The sequence below is a fragment of the Miniopterus schreibersii genome, assembly GCF_964146895.1.
Source record: "Miniopterus schreibersii genome assembly, chromosome: 18".
Classification (NCBI taxonomy): domain Eukaryota; kingdom Metazoa; phylum Chordata; class Mammalia; order Chiroptera; family Miniopteridae; genus Miniopterus; species Miniopterus schreibersii.
This window is the reverse complement of record NC_138121.1, coordinates 9296807-9308945: the sequence shown is the minus strand read 5'-3', so window position 1 is coordinate 9308945 and position 12139 is coordinate 9296807. Positions and strand designations below refer to the sequence as shown.

General features: G+C 45.8%; 1 protein-coding gene across 1 annotated transcript; it reads right to left on the bottom strand.

Annotated features, from left to right (window-relative positions):
• Positions 1–849: 849 nt before the first annotated feature.
• Positions 850–12124, bottom strand: COQ9 (coenzyme Q9). Its single transcript, XM_081120097.1, has 9 exons — positions 12039–12124; positions 9701–9869; positions 8428–8563; positions 5811–5953; positions 5454–5538; positions 3876–3980; positions 2223–2378; positions 1876–1929; positions 850–1556 (listed from the first exon to the last, which is right to left on the bottom strand). Exons 1-9 carry the CDS (start codon positions 12112–12114, stop codon positions 1521–1523), a joined length of 960 nt encoding a protein of 319 aa, XP_080976223.1. The 5' UTR covers positions 12115–12124; the 3' UTR covers positions 850–1520.
• Positions 12125–12139: the final 15 nt, after the last annotated feature.

The window sequence follows — 12139 nt, the reverse complement described above, 5'->3', positions numbered from 1 at the left end:
GGCCGGCACTGTTCCGGGCCCGCCGTTTTCTACCCACCATCTGGTTTAAAGGCACCAGGTTTGACCACCTTGGATGGTGACTTAGCAAGACATGCATACACCCGACTCAACAGTAACACTTCCAGGAATTCATACTGCAGAAATACTTAAAGTTGTAAGCAAAGATACACTTACAGGGACAATCACTGCAGCACACTTTGTAACATCAAAAATTAGTGTCCATTGAAATGGACACTTCAAAATGTTGAAGTTCTAACTCCTGCTGTGAGGGTATTTGGAGATGGGGGTCTTTGGGAGGTCATGAGGGTAAGACCCTCATATTAGTGCCCTTACAAGAACATCAGTGCTTTCTCTGGTGTGTGAGAACATAGAGAAGGCAGCTACCTGCAGGTCAGGAAGAAAGCCTTTACCAGGAATCAAATTGGTGGACACCTTGATTTTGGACTTCCCAGACTCTAGAACTGTGAGAAATAAATGTCTGATGTTTAAGCACCCAGTCTGTGGTACTCTGTTATAGCATCCTGAGCAGACCAATACAAGAGTTAACCAGACTTGCAAAGGGAGCCCAGCCAGTGTAAAGGCCAAGGAAATTATTAAAGCTAAAGAATGTATCATTGAAATGGTTAGCGACACCACCAAAGGAGCTAATGATGAGGGGGAAGTCCTGTCACATTTTACTGATGGGAAGCCTGGGCCCAGAAATGCAGAGCTGTCATATTGCCCAGTAGTATTAGGCAGCACCAGGACCAGAACTCAGGTCTCTTGGCTGCTAGCCTCAAGCCTTTTCCACAACATTGCTGTCTTTCTCTGGGTCTTGGATACCTGCCATGAAAACTACACAACAGGAAACTGATTCAAACATATTTATTATTATTTTTACAGACTCTAAGTTCACTAATAATCCTGCCACGCACACTGGTGTAATGAGACACCAGGCCTGGGATCACACCTCTGGCCAGGCTGTGTGAACCACTGTCCAGCAGGCACCTGTCTCAGGTGGGCAGCTTTCTGAGGGAGGGTGGGAGTGTCCCAGGTACAGTATCTCAGGATGCTGAAAAGGAAAAGGGCTGCAAGGAACACCTCTGGGTGCACGTGCCTATGCTGTGCTGTGGATCAGCTGCCACTCAGGGTGGCTTCAGAACCTGACTTGGGAGTCCCAGAGAGCATTTCTAGGGAGGTTAAGATATGATCAAGGTGCCAGTGAGACCATGATAGGCACGTGCTGGGTTTCTGTGGCTTGAACACTTGGGTGAGAGCCTCATTTTTCAATCACACAGCTGCAATGCAGAAAGGCATCAGGAGGCTGGGCTTGGTACTAGCAACTGAAGAAGTCGCCCAATCCTGGGTTACAACTCTATAACCAAGTGCCCTGTGGTTTCCAGGTGGCTATGGTGGTGACTCAGGAGTCCTTCAGTGTTTTCCCATTAACGCCCTGTCCTGTGGATGGCACGTCATACTTTTCAACGCCCTTTAACTATATCCGCAGGTTTTCTTCTGGGCACTCTTATAACCGTTCTTGCTCACCGGCGCTGGTTTAGACCTGTCAGATTCTTGAGCTGATAAAGGAATAGAAACAGAGAGAATGCTGAGGGCTTGCCCTACCCCAGGACTCCAACAGGAAAGATCAGAATTTCAAGGAAGCACAGGTGGCTATGATACAGAGATCTGACATTCAGGGGTCCCGAAAGTCAGCCAGTAAAAAATAAAGAGGTGGGATATTTGGAATCAAGAGGCTCAGACTGAACCACTGTCAGTCTCATTACCAGCTTTCCAGTTTAAGGCTACAAAACTACTTGGGGTCAGTGATACATTAAGAAAGAAGCACAGGGCCAGAGTGGGATGGGGCATGGCAGGGATGAGCTGGGAAGTACTCACCGTCACTGCGGCACCCATGAGTCCTTGCACCAGTGCCTCTCCAGTGGACTTCACCTAGAAGAAGTCAGAGTTGGGTTCTCTTAAGCCCCCACCACAACCTCAAAGATGAGACAGGTAGAACAAACCAGCAGGCCTATTAGTTCCAATAGGTAGAGTCAAGAGGACCTGTATACAGGAGGAAGAGCCTATACAAAACCACAAATGGGCCAAGTGTGGCTCTTTGGGAAGGCCCTCAGGACTGTTGGCTGAGGCCAAAAGGGAGCAAGAGAACAGACAGTGCCCAGCAGTGACTGAAGAGAATGGTGCGCCTAGTGAGGAGGCTTCCCAAGTGGCTAGCCCCCCACTACCTGTTTGGCAGTGTGGCCCATGTTCATAGCATCATTAATCCGGTTTTCCAAGAAGCGCCAAGTATCCTCAAAATCTGGGGAGGAGTCCTGCATCATCACCAGCTCTGTCGTGTTGTAGATGGCAGCCAGCACAGCTCGGCGGGTATACCAGTTGAACTGCAAAGAAACCCATCCAGGCAAGTGGGTCACCACTACTGCTGTGGGCTGGGAGCAATTGGGGGTGGTTTCTACCCAAAGCCACAGACACTCAAGGGCTTCCTCCTGAATTCTTTCCCTCCCAGATACATATGGCCCTCTGGACAGCACTACAGCTCCCAAATGTGGCTGCGCATCGGAATGGCCTGGGAGATTGAAAATGCAAGCTCCAGCCCTGGCTGGATGGCTCAGTTGGAGTGTAATTCTGTGAAGCAAAAGGTGGCAGGTTCCATTACCAGTCAGGGCACATACCTAGGTTGAGGGTTCGAGCCTCAGTCGGGGAGCATACAGGAAGCAACCGATCAATGTGTCTCTCTCACACTGATGTTTCTCCCTCTTTCTCTCTCTCTGTAAAATCAATAAACATGTATCTTCAAATAAAGATTTTAAAAAAAAGAATGTTGAAAAAAAAATGACAGTTCCTGGGCCCCAACCTCTTAAGAGTTTCGAGTCAGTGGGTCTGAAATAAGTGCCAGGAGTCTTGATGTTTACTAAGCAGCCCAGGTGATTTTGTTACATCTGGTCTTTTTGGAACTGCTGGTGAAAAGACTAAATCTTGGGACATCTAAGTCCCGGGGAGGCTCTGTGGTCAGCCAGTTATGACCAAACTTTGGTGTGTTCACTAGGAAAGCCACGGCTGAGACAGAATCATGGAAAGATTAGAACACCTAGGAAAAGCTGAGAGGTCAAGTCCTTTAGCAACTCTGACTGTCCTGGAAAACTACTCTTCAGAGCACTAGCTCAGCGGCTTCATGTTTTATTCCTTTAATTTCTTTGCTTTCTAATTTCATTTTGCTACCATCCCTGCTGCTGGTATATTCCCACAGGGGGCAAGTTTATTAAAGCACTATGTTACAACTGTGGTGGGAGTGTATCTTTGCCTCCCCAGCCTGGATATTAATTTCTTTTTATGAAGATATACTTTTAAAAAATTTCCCTAACAGGAATGTAACAGCATTAACAAGTCACATTCTTTCCTGGTGCCTGTTTAAAGGCTTATTGATCTCTTAGCAAAGCAGGCCAAGGTGGGTGGGAGTTTCTTTTTAAAGCAACGGTGTCTCCATGGCAGAAAAAAAAAAAAAAAAAAATCAATCTCATAAAGTCACACAATGAGAAATTCTGCTACAGAATCTAAATTTTAGGAGACTGATTGGGAGGGGATGGATTATAAAATGGCAGCCCAATCACAAGGCCCTCTGATGTCTTGCATCACCATTATAGGTCAAAGGAATGACCAGTGGTTTGTGGCTAGAGCACTGGTTCCTGAATGAAGACAACCTAGATCCCACTGTGGCTTGTTGAGGGCCCTTCCTCATACATCAGCCTCTCCTTACCAGGATGGGAATGATGTTGCAGGCCCCTAAAGGGATTTATGATCAAAGAAATTTCACAAACTTCTTGAAGAAATGCTTAACCCAATTTTTTCCATTATCCTGTGGGCCTGCAAAAAGCACTCACGTCAGTGGACTGGTCCCCAGCATAATGCCACATGTCATCCACCATGCTGGTGAGTAGGCTCAGGCTGGATGGGATGTTGTGAGGGAGCATGAGGATGCTGAGGGCCTGTGGAAAGAATGACAGAGGAATAGGTACAGCATATAGGTGACAACAGCACGTAAATGGCTGGCGCCTCACCTCTCCACTATGGTATGTAAGGGGGCCTGCCCTGCTCTCATTCTGAGACCCACCTCTCCAAGCCCTCCTGGCGGCTAACCACCCTGACCACAGCTGATGGGAGCCAGGGGCCAATCCTACCCTCCTGGGCCAATCCTACCCTCCTAGCCCAATCAGATTCTCAATCCCCAGCATGTGGATTTGGGAATGCAGACAGCAGAGGGTCTAGCCTGGTCTCTCTGAGTACTGAGAGCAAGGATAGGGGAGGTCACATGGAGGAAGAAGCAGAGGTAGAAGGGGAATCTGTGGGTGGTTTCTACGTCCAAATTCTAGGCCACTCCCAGGCCCTAGTAACATTCCTGCCCTTGATGTCCCACTGCAGCCTCAATAAATCCCGCCCCACCCCCCGCAACTCAAGTTGATCTGCTACCTGAAACCAAATCCTTCAACTAATGTAAGCAATGGTACAACTCAGAGACTCCTCCATTAGCAGACATCAACTCCTGACAGTACAAGGTCTTGCCACTTATCAACTGTAAAATCCTTGGCTGGGACCTATGGATTTGGACAGAGAGGTTCTGGATTGGCTGGAAAGTTTTCTCTTAGTGAAGGAGCCCAGAAGGAAATGTGCTGAATTATCAGGCAGCTAGGGCCTAATGCTCTCATTTTTACCATGTGAACTGTGAGGTGGCACGAGTCAAGCCCACAGGTCTGAAAATCAAGTGTAGCAAGCATACACAGGGGCAGGCTTGACTCTTCGCTTGTACTCCCTTCACACCCAGACTGGGGGGTTCAAGTGTCTGTCAAATGACTGACTGAAATTCCATGTTTAATAGTGTCCCAGGTGGATAGAGAACACCAGATGATCTCTGCATTCCTCTCATTTCTGATGTGCTTTGACTTGAGTTTCTTAACCAAGAGAATGGCCCACACTGTGACATGCTTTGAAACAGAAAAAAGGAAGCGTCAGAAAAGGGGAAAAGCCCTTGTAATGAATACTCCAATTTTCAAGCATCACACTGACAATTTGAAACGAAATCCAGTCCTCTGAGATATAGAACATGACAGGCCCGTTAATAACAATGGCCAATACAATCTTCTGCCTTTTCTAATCTCCTTCATGGATTCCTCCTCACTGAAGACCTGCTGGCACAATTGGGCCACTAAGACCCCACCCAGGATGTGATCCAGTACCCAGGCCACTCACATCTCCAGGGACTGAGACACAGATGGCTCCGAGTTGCTCTCTTTGGCATCCCCCAAATCTGAAACCTAGCTCTGCCAAGTTCATGGAGCATCCCTAGGTCTGTGGACATCAGTGAGCTAACTTCTGACAGTGTGCACAGTCCTCTGAGTGAAAGGTGCTGACAGTTACCAATCTGAATACATTGTTGCCCTGGGGTCTGGATATGGACTCTGTACCCGGGGCCAGTGTTCAATGTACGGGATCAGCATTCTCAGTCTGGTTTCCACTGCGTCCCTCAGGAACTGGTCTGTCTTCCTCTTCCTGGAAGAGGGAAAAGAAAACAGTGCGTCTCTGGGCCAAAGCAATGGGCTTGGTGCTAGCCTAGGGAGAGCGTCCGGCTAGCTCTGGACACTGGCCTGACTACAGCTGTCAGAGCCAGGTGGCTGCCTGTCAGTCACTCCCATCAAAGTAGCAGGGCTGCTCAATGCTACTCTCTTTGGCTCTCCTCAGGTTGGCCTCCTGGGGACAGCTGGTGGGGCCTAAGTCACTCAAGCCTTAGCTGCCACCCTGAGCGATAATGACATAGGACTTACTCTGCCTGGCTCAGTTGTACCAGCTTCTGCTCCTCTTCCAGCACCTGGGTGAGCCGAGCATTGCACTGGGTCACAAAATGCAGGATCAGCTCACTGCCATCATTCCCAAACATGCTGGCTGCCGCACTGGAGAGACCCAGAGACTACAAAGGGAAGAGGGAAAACAGAACAGTGGTGGCAAGTGCAGTGGACATGTCTTGCCTGTTTGTCACTAGCGCCTCTTCTAGTAAGAGCAGCTTCATTTTCAGAGTGCCACCTCACTCTTCATACTCGATCCGTGAGACTCAGATGAAGCTAACCATACTTCATCAAGCCCCTTGGTGTGATGCAAAGCATGGGACACAGACTTGGGTGATGGGAGTTCACAGCGCCATCTCAAAGATGTGCACATGACCAAATCTAGGCCTTGAGAGACCGTCTTGGAACTTTTGCTAGTACTGATGGGAAAGAGGAACTCTCTTTCCACTGGGGTGGCTGAACCATTCTTAGTCCTGCATGGGATGCCCCTGCTGGGAACTGAACTCAGAGAGGAAAGTGAAGCAGGTATGCTGGAGAGAGAGTCCCCAGCCCCACAATCTGAGAATGCTGTGCCCAAGCTACTTCCAGACTTTTCTGTTACTAAATGAATCAAAACACTCCTTGCTTGAGCCAGTTAGAGTTGAGCTCCAACACTTGTAACCTGGAGTACTAATATAAAAAGGGGCTCAGAAAGAGCATTCATAACTCTCTCCCTCACCAATTCACTTAACTTAAATCTCTTGGAAACTAGGTCTCCAAGTTGTTTAAAAAACAACAAAGCTTTTCTTTCTTTTTAATTATTTATTTTTCTGTTAATCCTCACCAGAGGATATTTTTTTCCACTGATTTTGAGAGAGAGAGGAAGAGAGGCGGGAGAGGGGGAGAGAGAGAAACATCAATGTGAGAGAGACACATTGATTGGTTGCTTCCCACACACACCCTGACTGGGGCCGGGGATCAAGACTGCAACCAAGGTAAGTGCCGTTGACTGGAACTGAATCCAAGACCCTTCAGTCTGCAGGCTGATGCTCTAACCACTGAGCCAAACCAGCTAGGGCACCTCCGATCCATTTTTCACTCAGAAGCCAAAATGAGGGGTTTTAAACATCAAATTTAACCCCAGGTCTTCAATTTTTCTTAGTACAAAAGCCTAACTCCTTAACATGAGGCCTGATTTGCCGTCAACGGAGGTTCCCCAGTCTCACTCAGCTCGTCTCTCTCTTCCCTCTCTGCACAATGGTTTTCTTTGGTTCTTCTGTGGCAGGCTTCTTTCCACTCTGCACATGCTGCTTCTCTGTCTGGACTTGTCCACCCCACCCCACCCCCACCACCAAATCAGTAAAGCCTAACTCATTTTTCAGATCTCAGTTCAAAAGTTTTTCCTGACCATCTTCTCACCTCACCCCACATTAGATCCGGTCCCACCATTATATGCCCCAACAGCACCTTTTCCTGAATAGTCCTCATCACATTTTATAAGTACATGTTTGTATATATCTATTTAATGTCGCTAGACTGGGAGCTCAACAAGGGCAGAATTGTGTCCGTCTTGGCCATTAGGACATCCCTAGGACCTAGCACAGTGTCCAGTGCACACTATGTGCTCAATAAATATTTAAAGAATAAATGATTAATAAATGAAAGTGTGTGTTTTTTAAATTGAAAAACTAGGCATTAAAATGTTGATAGTAGGATCACGGGTTTATCATAGATGATTTTTTCATTCTTTTCTGTATCTGTATGGTTCAAAGTCTTCACAATGAGCATACCATGGAATCATATCATATACACATTTCATTTACATGCCTTCTGTTACCATACGTGCTCTTGGAAGAGAGTGAGAAACAAGAGAAATAGCCACTGAATTTAAGTCAAGCGGCAAAGCTGCCATTGTCTCATGTCATGAGATGCCCTGTAGCAAGCTTGGAATGAGAGACATGAGCCTGTAATTCCATTGGTCTCCGTTTTCACAGACCTCTCACAGGATGGTATCTGGCTACGCTTGATGATTCTGTACAACATGGCCTAAACATAAGCCTGTTGCTTGATCTAAAGCAGCAGTCTATTCCAATGCAGGAGGAAATGCCTACTATTAGACTCATTGAAAAAAATCAAGTGCTGGTCTCCGAAGTGGTGCCTTCTTAGCAGTTTTCAAACACCATATTTCATCAGGTCTAAGATGTATATATTTTTTATTTTAAACAACCAGTGTGAATTGTACAGAACTGATGATGGGTCACAGTTTAAAGGCAGCATTTTTCTTTTTTAGTGCTGCATAAAACAGCGATGCTTCTTACAACCAGTGGCATCTTAAATGAAATATGGTAGTTTTTATCATAAGCAATTCTTTAATGGGCTGCTGTTAGAATCTAACTCCCAAGATCCAACTCCATCTTATATATTCTTTTTATATTAAAAAACAGTTTAAAAATGAACCTATTTCCACCTTGCTGGGAAAGAAACACCCCCCAAAACAGAAAACCCTATAGCGATGAGGGGTTCCAAGCCGGGCAGGAAGATGTGTGAGCCTCTGCTTTGGCTGATGTAACTCCCTCCTGGCTGATCGTGGTCAGGCTATCCCGCCCTCACCTATACACACCTGGGCTCCTTCTGCAATCGCCTCTGCTGTCCATCCATGGGCAGGCACGAACTCCAGGGCTGCTGTCAGGATGCGGTGCTGCAGTTGCTCCTCACTCTCATGGTCCTCCTCCTCCTCGCCACCCTGGTCTGTGTACCTGAGATCCAAATCCAAGAGCGATATGGGGACAGAGCCCAGCACACCTCATCTCACTGCCTGCTGCCTTGCATACAAAATGAGCCTGCCCAGAAACCGTAACTGTGACTCCTCTATGCACGTGTTGGGAGGACATTTACTTTTGTGTCAGTATTGGTACTGCAATGCAATACAGTAGAAATTATATCATCCTTCCCCTCCCAGACGGTCACTGAGAGAAGGGCAGCAGTAAGTGAGGAGGTAATGTGATAGAAAGACACATGCTCCTGCAGCACCCCGGATTTCCCTGTTTATAGCCCTTAGCATAGTTTCTTTATCTGTATTTACACCAGAGGGTAAGTCCATAAGGTCCAAAACATAGGGCCTGGCACAAAGTAGATCCTCAAGAAGTAACTGTTGAATTGACATGAAAGGTACTTTAATCAGGGGACCAGAAAAATGACTAGGGATACTCTAATTTCAGAGCTAGAGGACCTTCTCAGTGGTAAGATTAAGAAAAAAAATACCCAAATGTAAATTATTATTATTACCTTTCTGGAGGGCAATTTGGCCCCACATGAGTAACAAAATGCTACACATGCATATCCTTTGACTCAGTGCTCCCACTCCTGAGAGAATCACACACTTTATCACATTATTTTTCATACCAGTGAAGGAAATCTAAATATTCATCAATAAAAAATAGGTTAAATAAATTTTGGTACTGCCATTTGCTGGAGTATTATGCAAATATTAAAATAACATATACCATGAAAAGACATTAAAAATGTACCATTGAGTGAAAAAACAGGTTCTGGAACAGTGTGTATATTGTAATTAATTGTTGTTATATACATAAGCTTATCTATGAAATATGCTTAGAGAAACACCTAAAAGGGTATTAACAAAAATGTTAGCAGAATTATTTCTGAGTTTGTAATTTCTGGTAATTTTTGCTTTATTTCTGTGAACTTCCTTGTATTGTTTGGATATTTTACAATGTACAGGCACCATTTTCATTAAAAAAAAACACCCCACAGGTTCCTTTCAAAGATAGTCTTGAAAAATAATGAAAGGTGAGAAGGATAGAGAGGAGAGAGGAAGGAGAACAGACACACCCAAGCATGCAAAGTGGCCAGAAATGGGTTCTGGTACCTACCTGGGAGGTGGACGAGAAGACTCTGGGTTGGGTTCTTCTGCCCCCTGTGTCTCAGAATGTTGCTGAGAAAAAGAGGGGGGAGGTTGCTGCTTCTGCTCACCTGAAGACCTTAGCTGCAGAGCTGAAGCATGGAAGGCACGTGGTACTAGGGCTGGTCGGCAGCGGGACACTGAAACAGAAACTGGACTGGTCAGTGCGGGACACTGGAGAAGACCCTTTAAAACCTAAAGTGGTAGAAGGGATGGGGAAGAGAAAAAGAGGGCAGAGTCCCCTCCAGAACCACTTATCCAAGTGTTGGGTCTCAGGCAAAAATCATGGATAAATAGATTGGCAACCTTGAGACATGATGTGGAGACAAAAGTATGAGCCAGAAAACAGAAGACGTGGCTTCTAGGCCTGTTTCTATCATTTGTTAGTTGTGTAGTAATGGGCAAACCATTTCATCCCAGTGAGCATTACTTTAAAGTATGTAAATTAAGAATAATAATCCCTACTACTTGCTCGATGAGAGAGAGGGTAAAACAAAAGGTGAAGCTGACTGGAAAATGTCTCATATTTATATACCATGGCAGGAGCACTGGACTAGAAGTTAGAAGGCCTGAGTACTGACTCCCTAGTGTTTATATGGTGTCTCAATCTGCTTTCTCACCTGCAGTACTGCAACACCCCATTCATTCACATTAGGAAAGGGCTTTGGAAAAGCACAGGGTCAGGCTACCTTTTTTGTTTCCCAACACTGTATTATAAAAAATTGCAAACTTACAGACAAGTTGAAAGAACTGTAGCACAGACACCTGTATATCCACCATCTAGATTCTCTATATCTCCCATCACACTCTTCATCTATCCATCTTGTTTTTTGATACATTTGTTGCAGACCTCAGTATTTTTTATCTCTAAACATTTCAGCATGCCTATACGAACTAGAGTTTAATATTTACTTACTGTTTCTTTACTGAGCTGGCATTTATATACAATGAAAGGCAAGTCTTAAAAAGTGCCAATTCTGAATTTTGACCAATGGACACACTTATATAACTTGAACCCCTATCTAGAGATTATCATTGCCCCAGCAAGTTGCCTCATGTTTGTTCCTTCCCAGTCATTTTCTACCCACAGATCTGAATTTTTCACTCTAGTTTTGCCTGTCCTAGAATTTCATCTAAACATGATCATACAGTACGTCCTTTTTACGTAAGACTTTTGTTTAACATATTTTTTAGATTGAGTTATGTATTTTGTGTCAATCAATAGGTTGTTACTCTTTATTGCTGAGTAGTATTCCATCAATAAACACTATTCTGTTGATAGACACCTGGGCTGTTTCAGTGTTGGCTATTATAAGTAAAGTTGCTGTGAATATACTTGTAAAAAACCTTTCTATGGACATATGCTTTCATTTCTCTTGGGTAAATACTTAGGAGTGGATTTGCTGGGTCACAGACATTACTTTTATTAAACATGTTTCATTTGGAGTTTTGTATAAAAACAACAAAAGGACACTCATTAAAAAAAAAAATCTATCAGGGAACAATGATTTTTAAAAAACACAAGTAAAAATATCAGTATTTCAGTGTACACAGAGAAAAAATGGACTGAATGTTCATGAAACTTTGAAAAGGACAGGGGACGGATGTACCACAGAAACGCTGAGGGCCTACTGCGATTTGTGAGATTTTAGGTGAAATGCAGAAGAATGTTTATTATTTTATTAGCTATATATTTTTGTTGATGTGTCAATGTATACATCCTGTTTATGGAGAGTGACACTGGTTTTCCATTTCTGGTAGAGATACAAAGTTTTCTCTTTTAAGTAAATGTCTATGTTTTTAAGAATTCACATGTATAAACAAAAATACTGACTATATAGTGGCGAAGGTGGTACAACGGTATCACAGAATTACTGACGTGGTGGGGAAAAGACTGACAGAAACAGTGGACTAGGTGCTCTCTGTGGCTGTCTCCAACTCTGTCCCTCGAGTGTTCCTGGCCCAGGGACTTCGCAAAGGAGTTAGGAGGCTGGGTCGCAGTTCTGCGACCCAGGAGCTGTGTGACCTTGGGCACCTACAGCCCTCTCTGGGACTCCATTAAGTCCATTAAACGAGAGTGGCAGGCCCTGCTCCGCGGCTCTGACCCCCCACAGCTGTTGACTGCGGGCAAAGGCCAGCCAGACGGCCCCGTTCCATTCCCGGGCCACCGGGGGCCCCCGCGCCCACGTCCTTCACCTCACCTTGCTCGCGAGCCGCCACCACGGCCCCTTCCGCCCCACACCCAACCCAGGTCGGCCTCGCGCCCTCTCCCCGCTCCACCCCGCTCCCCGGCTCGGCCGCCCCCTCACCGGGCAGGCACCGCAGCTGCAGGAGCCTCCAGCCCCCACGGCCGAGCGCGCCAGACACCGCCGCTGCTGCTGCCATCTTGGAAGAGGGCACGTCTCCAACC

Excerpts from the sequence above, each read along its gene's own strand:
- COQ9 (XM_081120097.1), bottom strand. The coding sequence starts at position 12,114 with ATGGCAGCAGCAGCGGCGGTGTCTGGCGCGCTCGGCCGTGGGGGCTGG. Across the intron at positions 9,870-12,038 it reads GCAGCTGCGGTGCCTGCCCG|TGTCCCGCTGCCGACCAGCC; the intron begins GTGAGGGGGCGG and ends TTTCTGTTTCAG. Across the intron at positions 2,379-3,875 it reads CTGGGGACCAGTCCACTGAC|TTCAACTGGTATACCCGCCG; the intron begins GTGAGTGCTTTT and ends GTTTCTTTGCAG.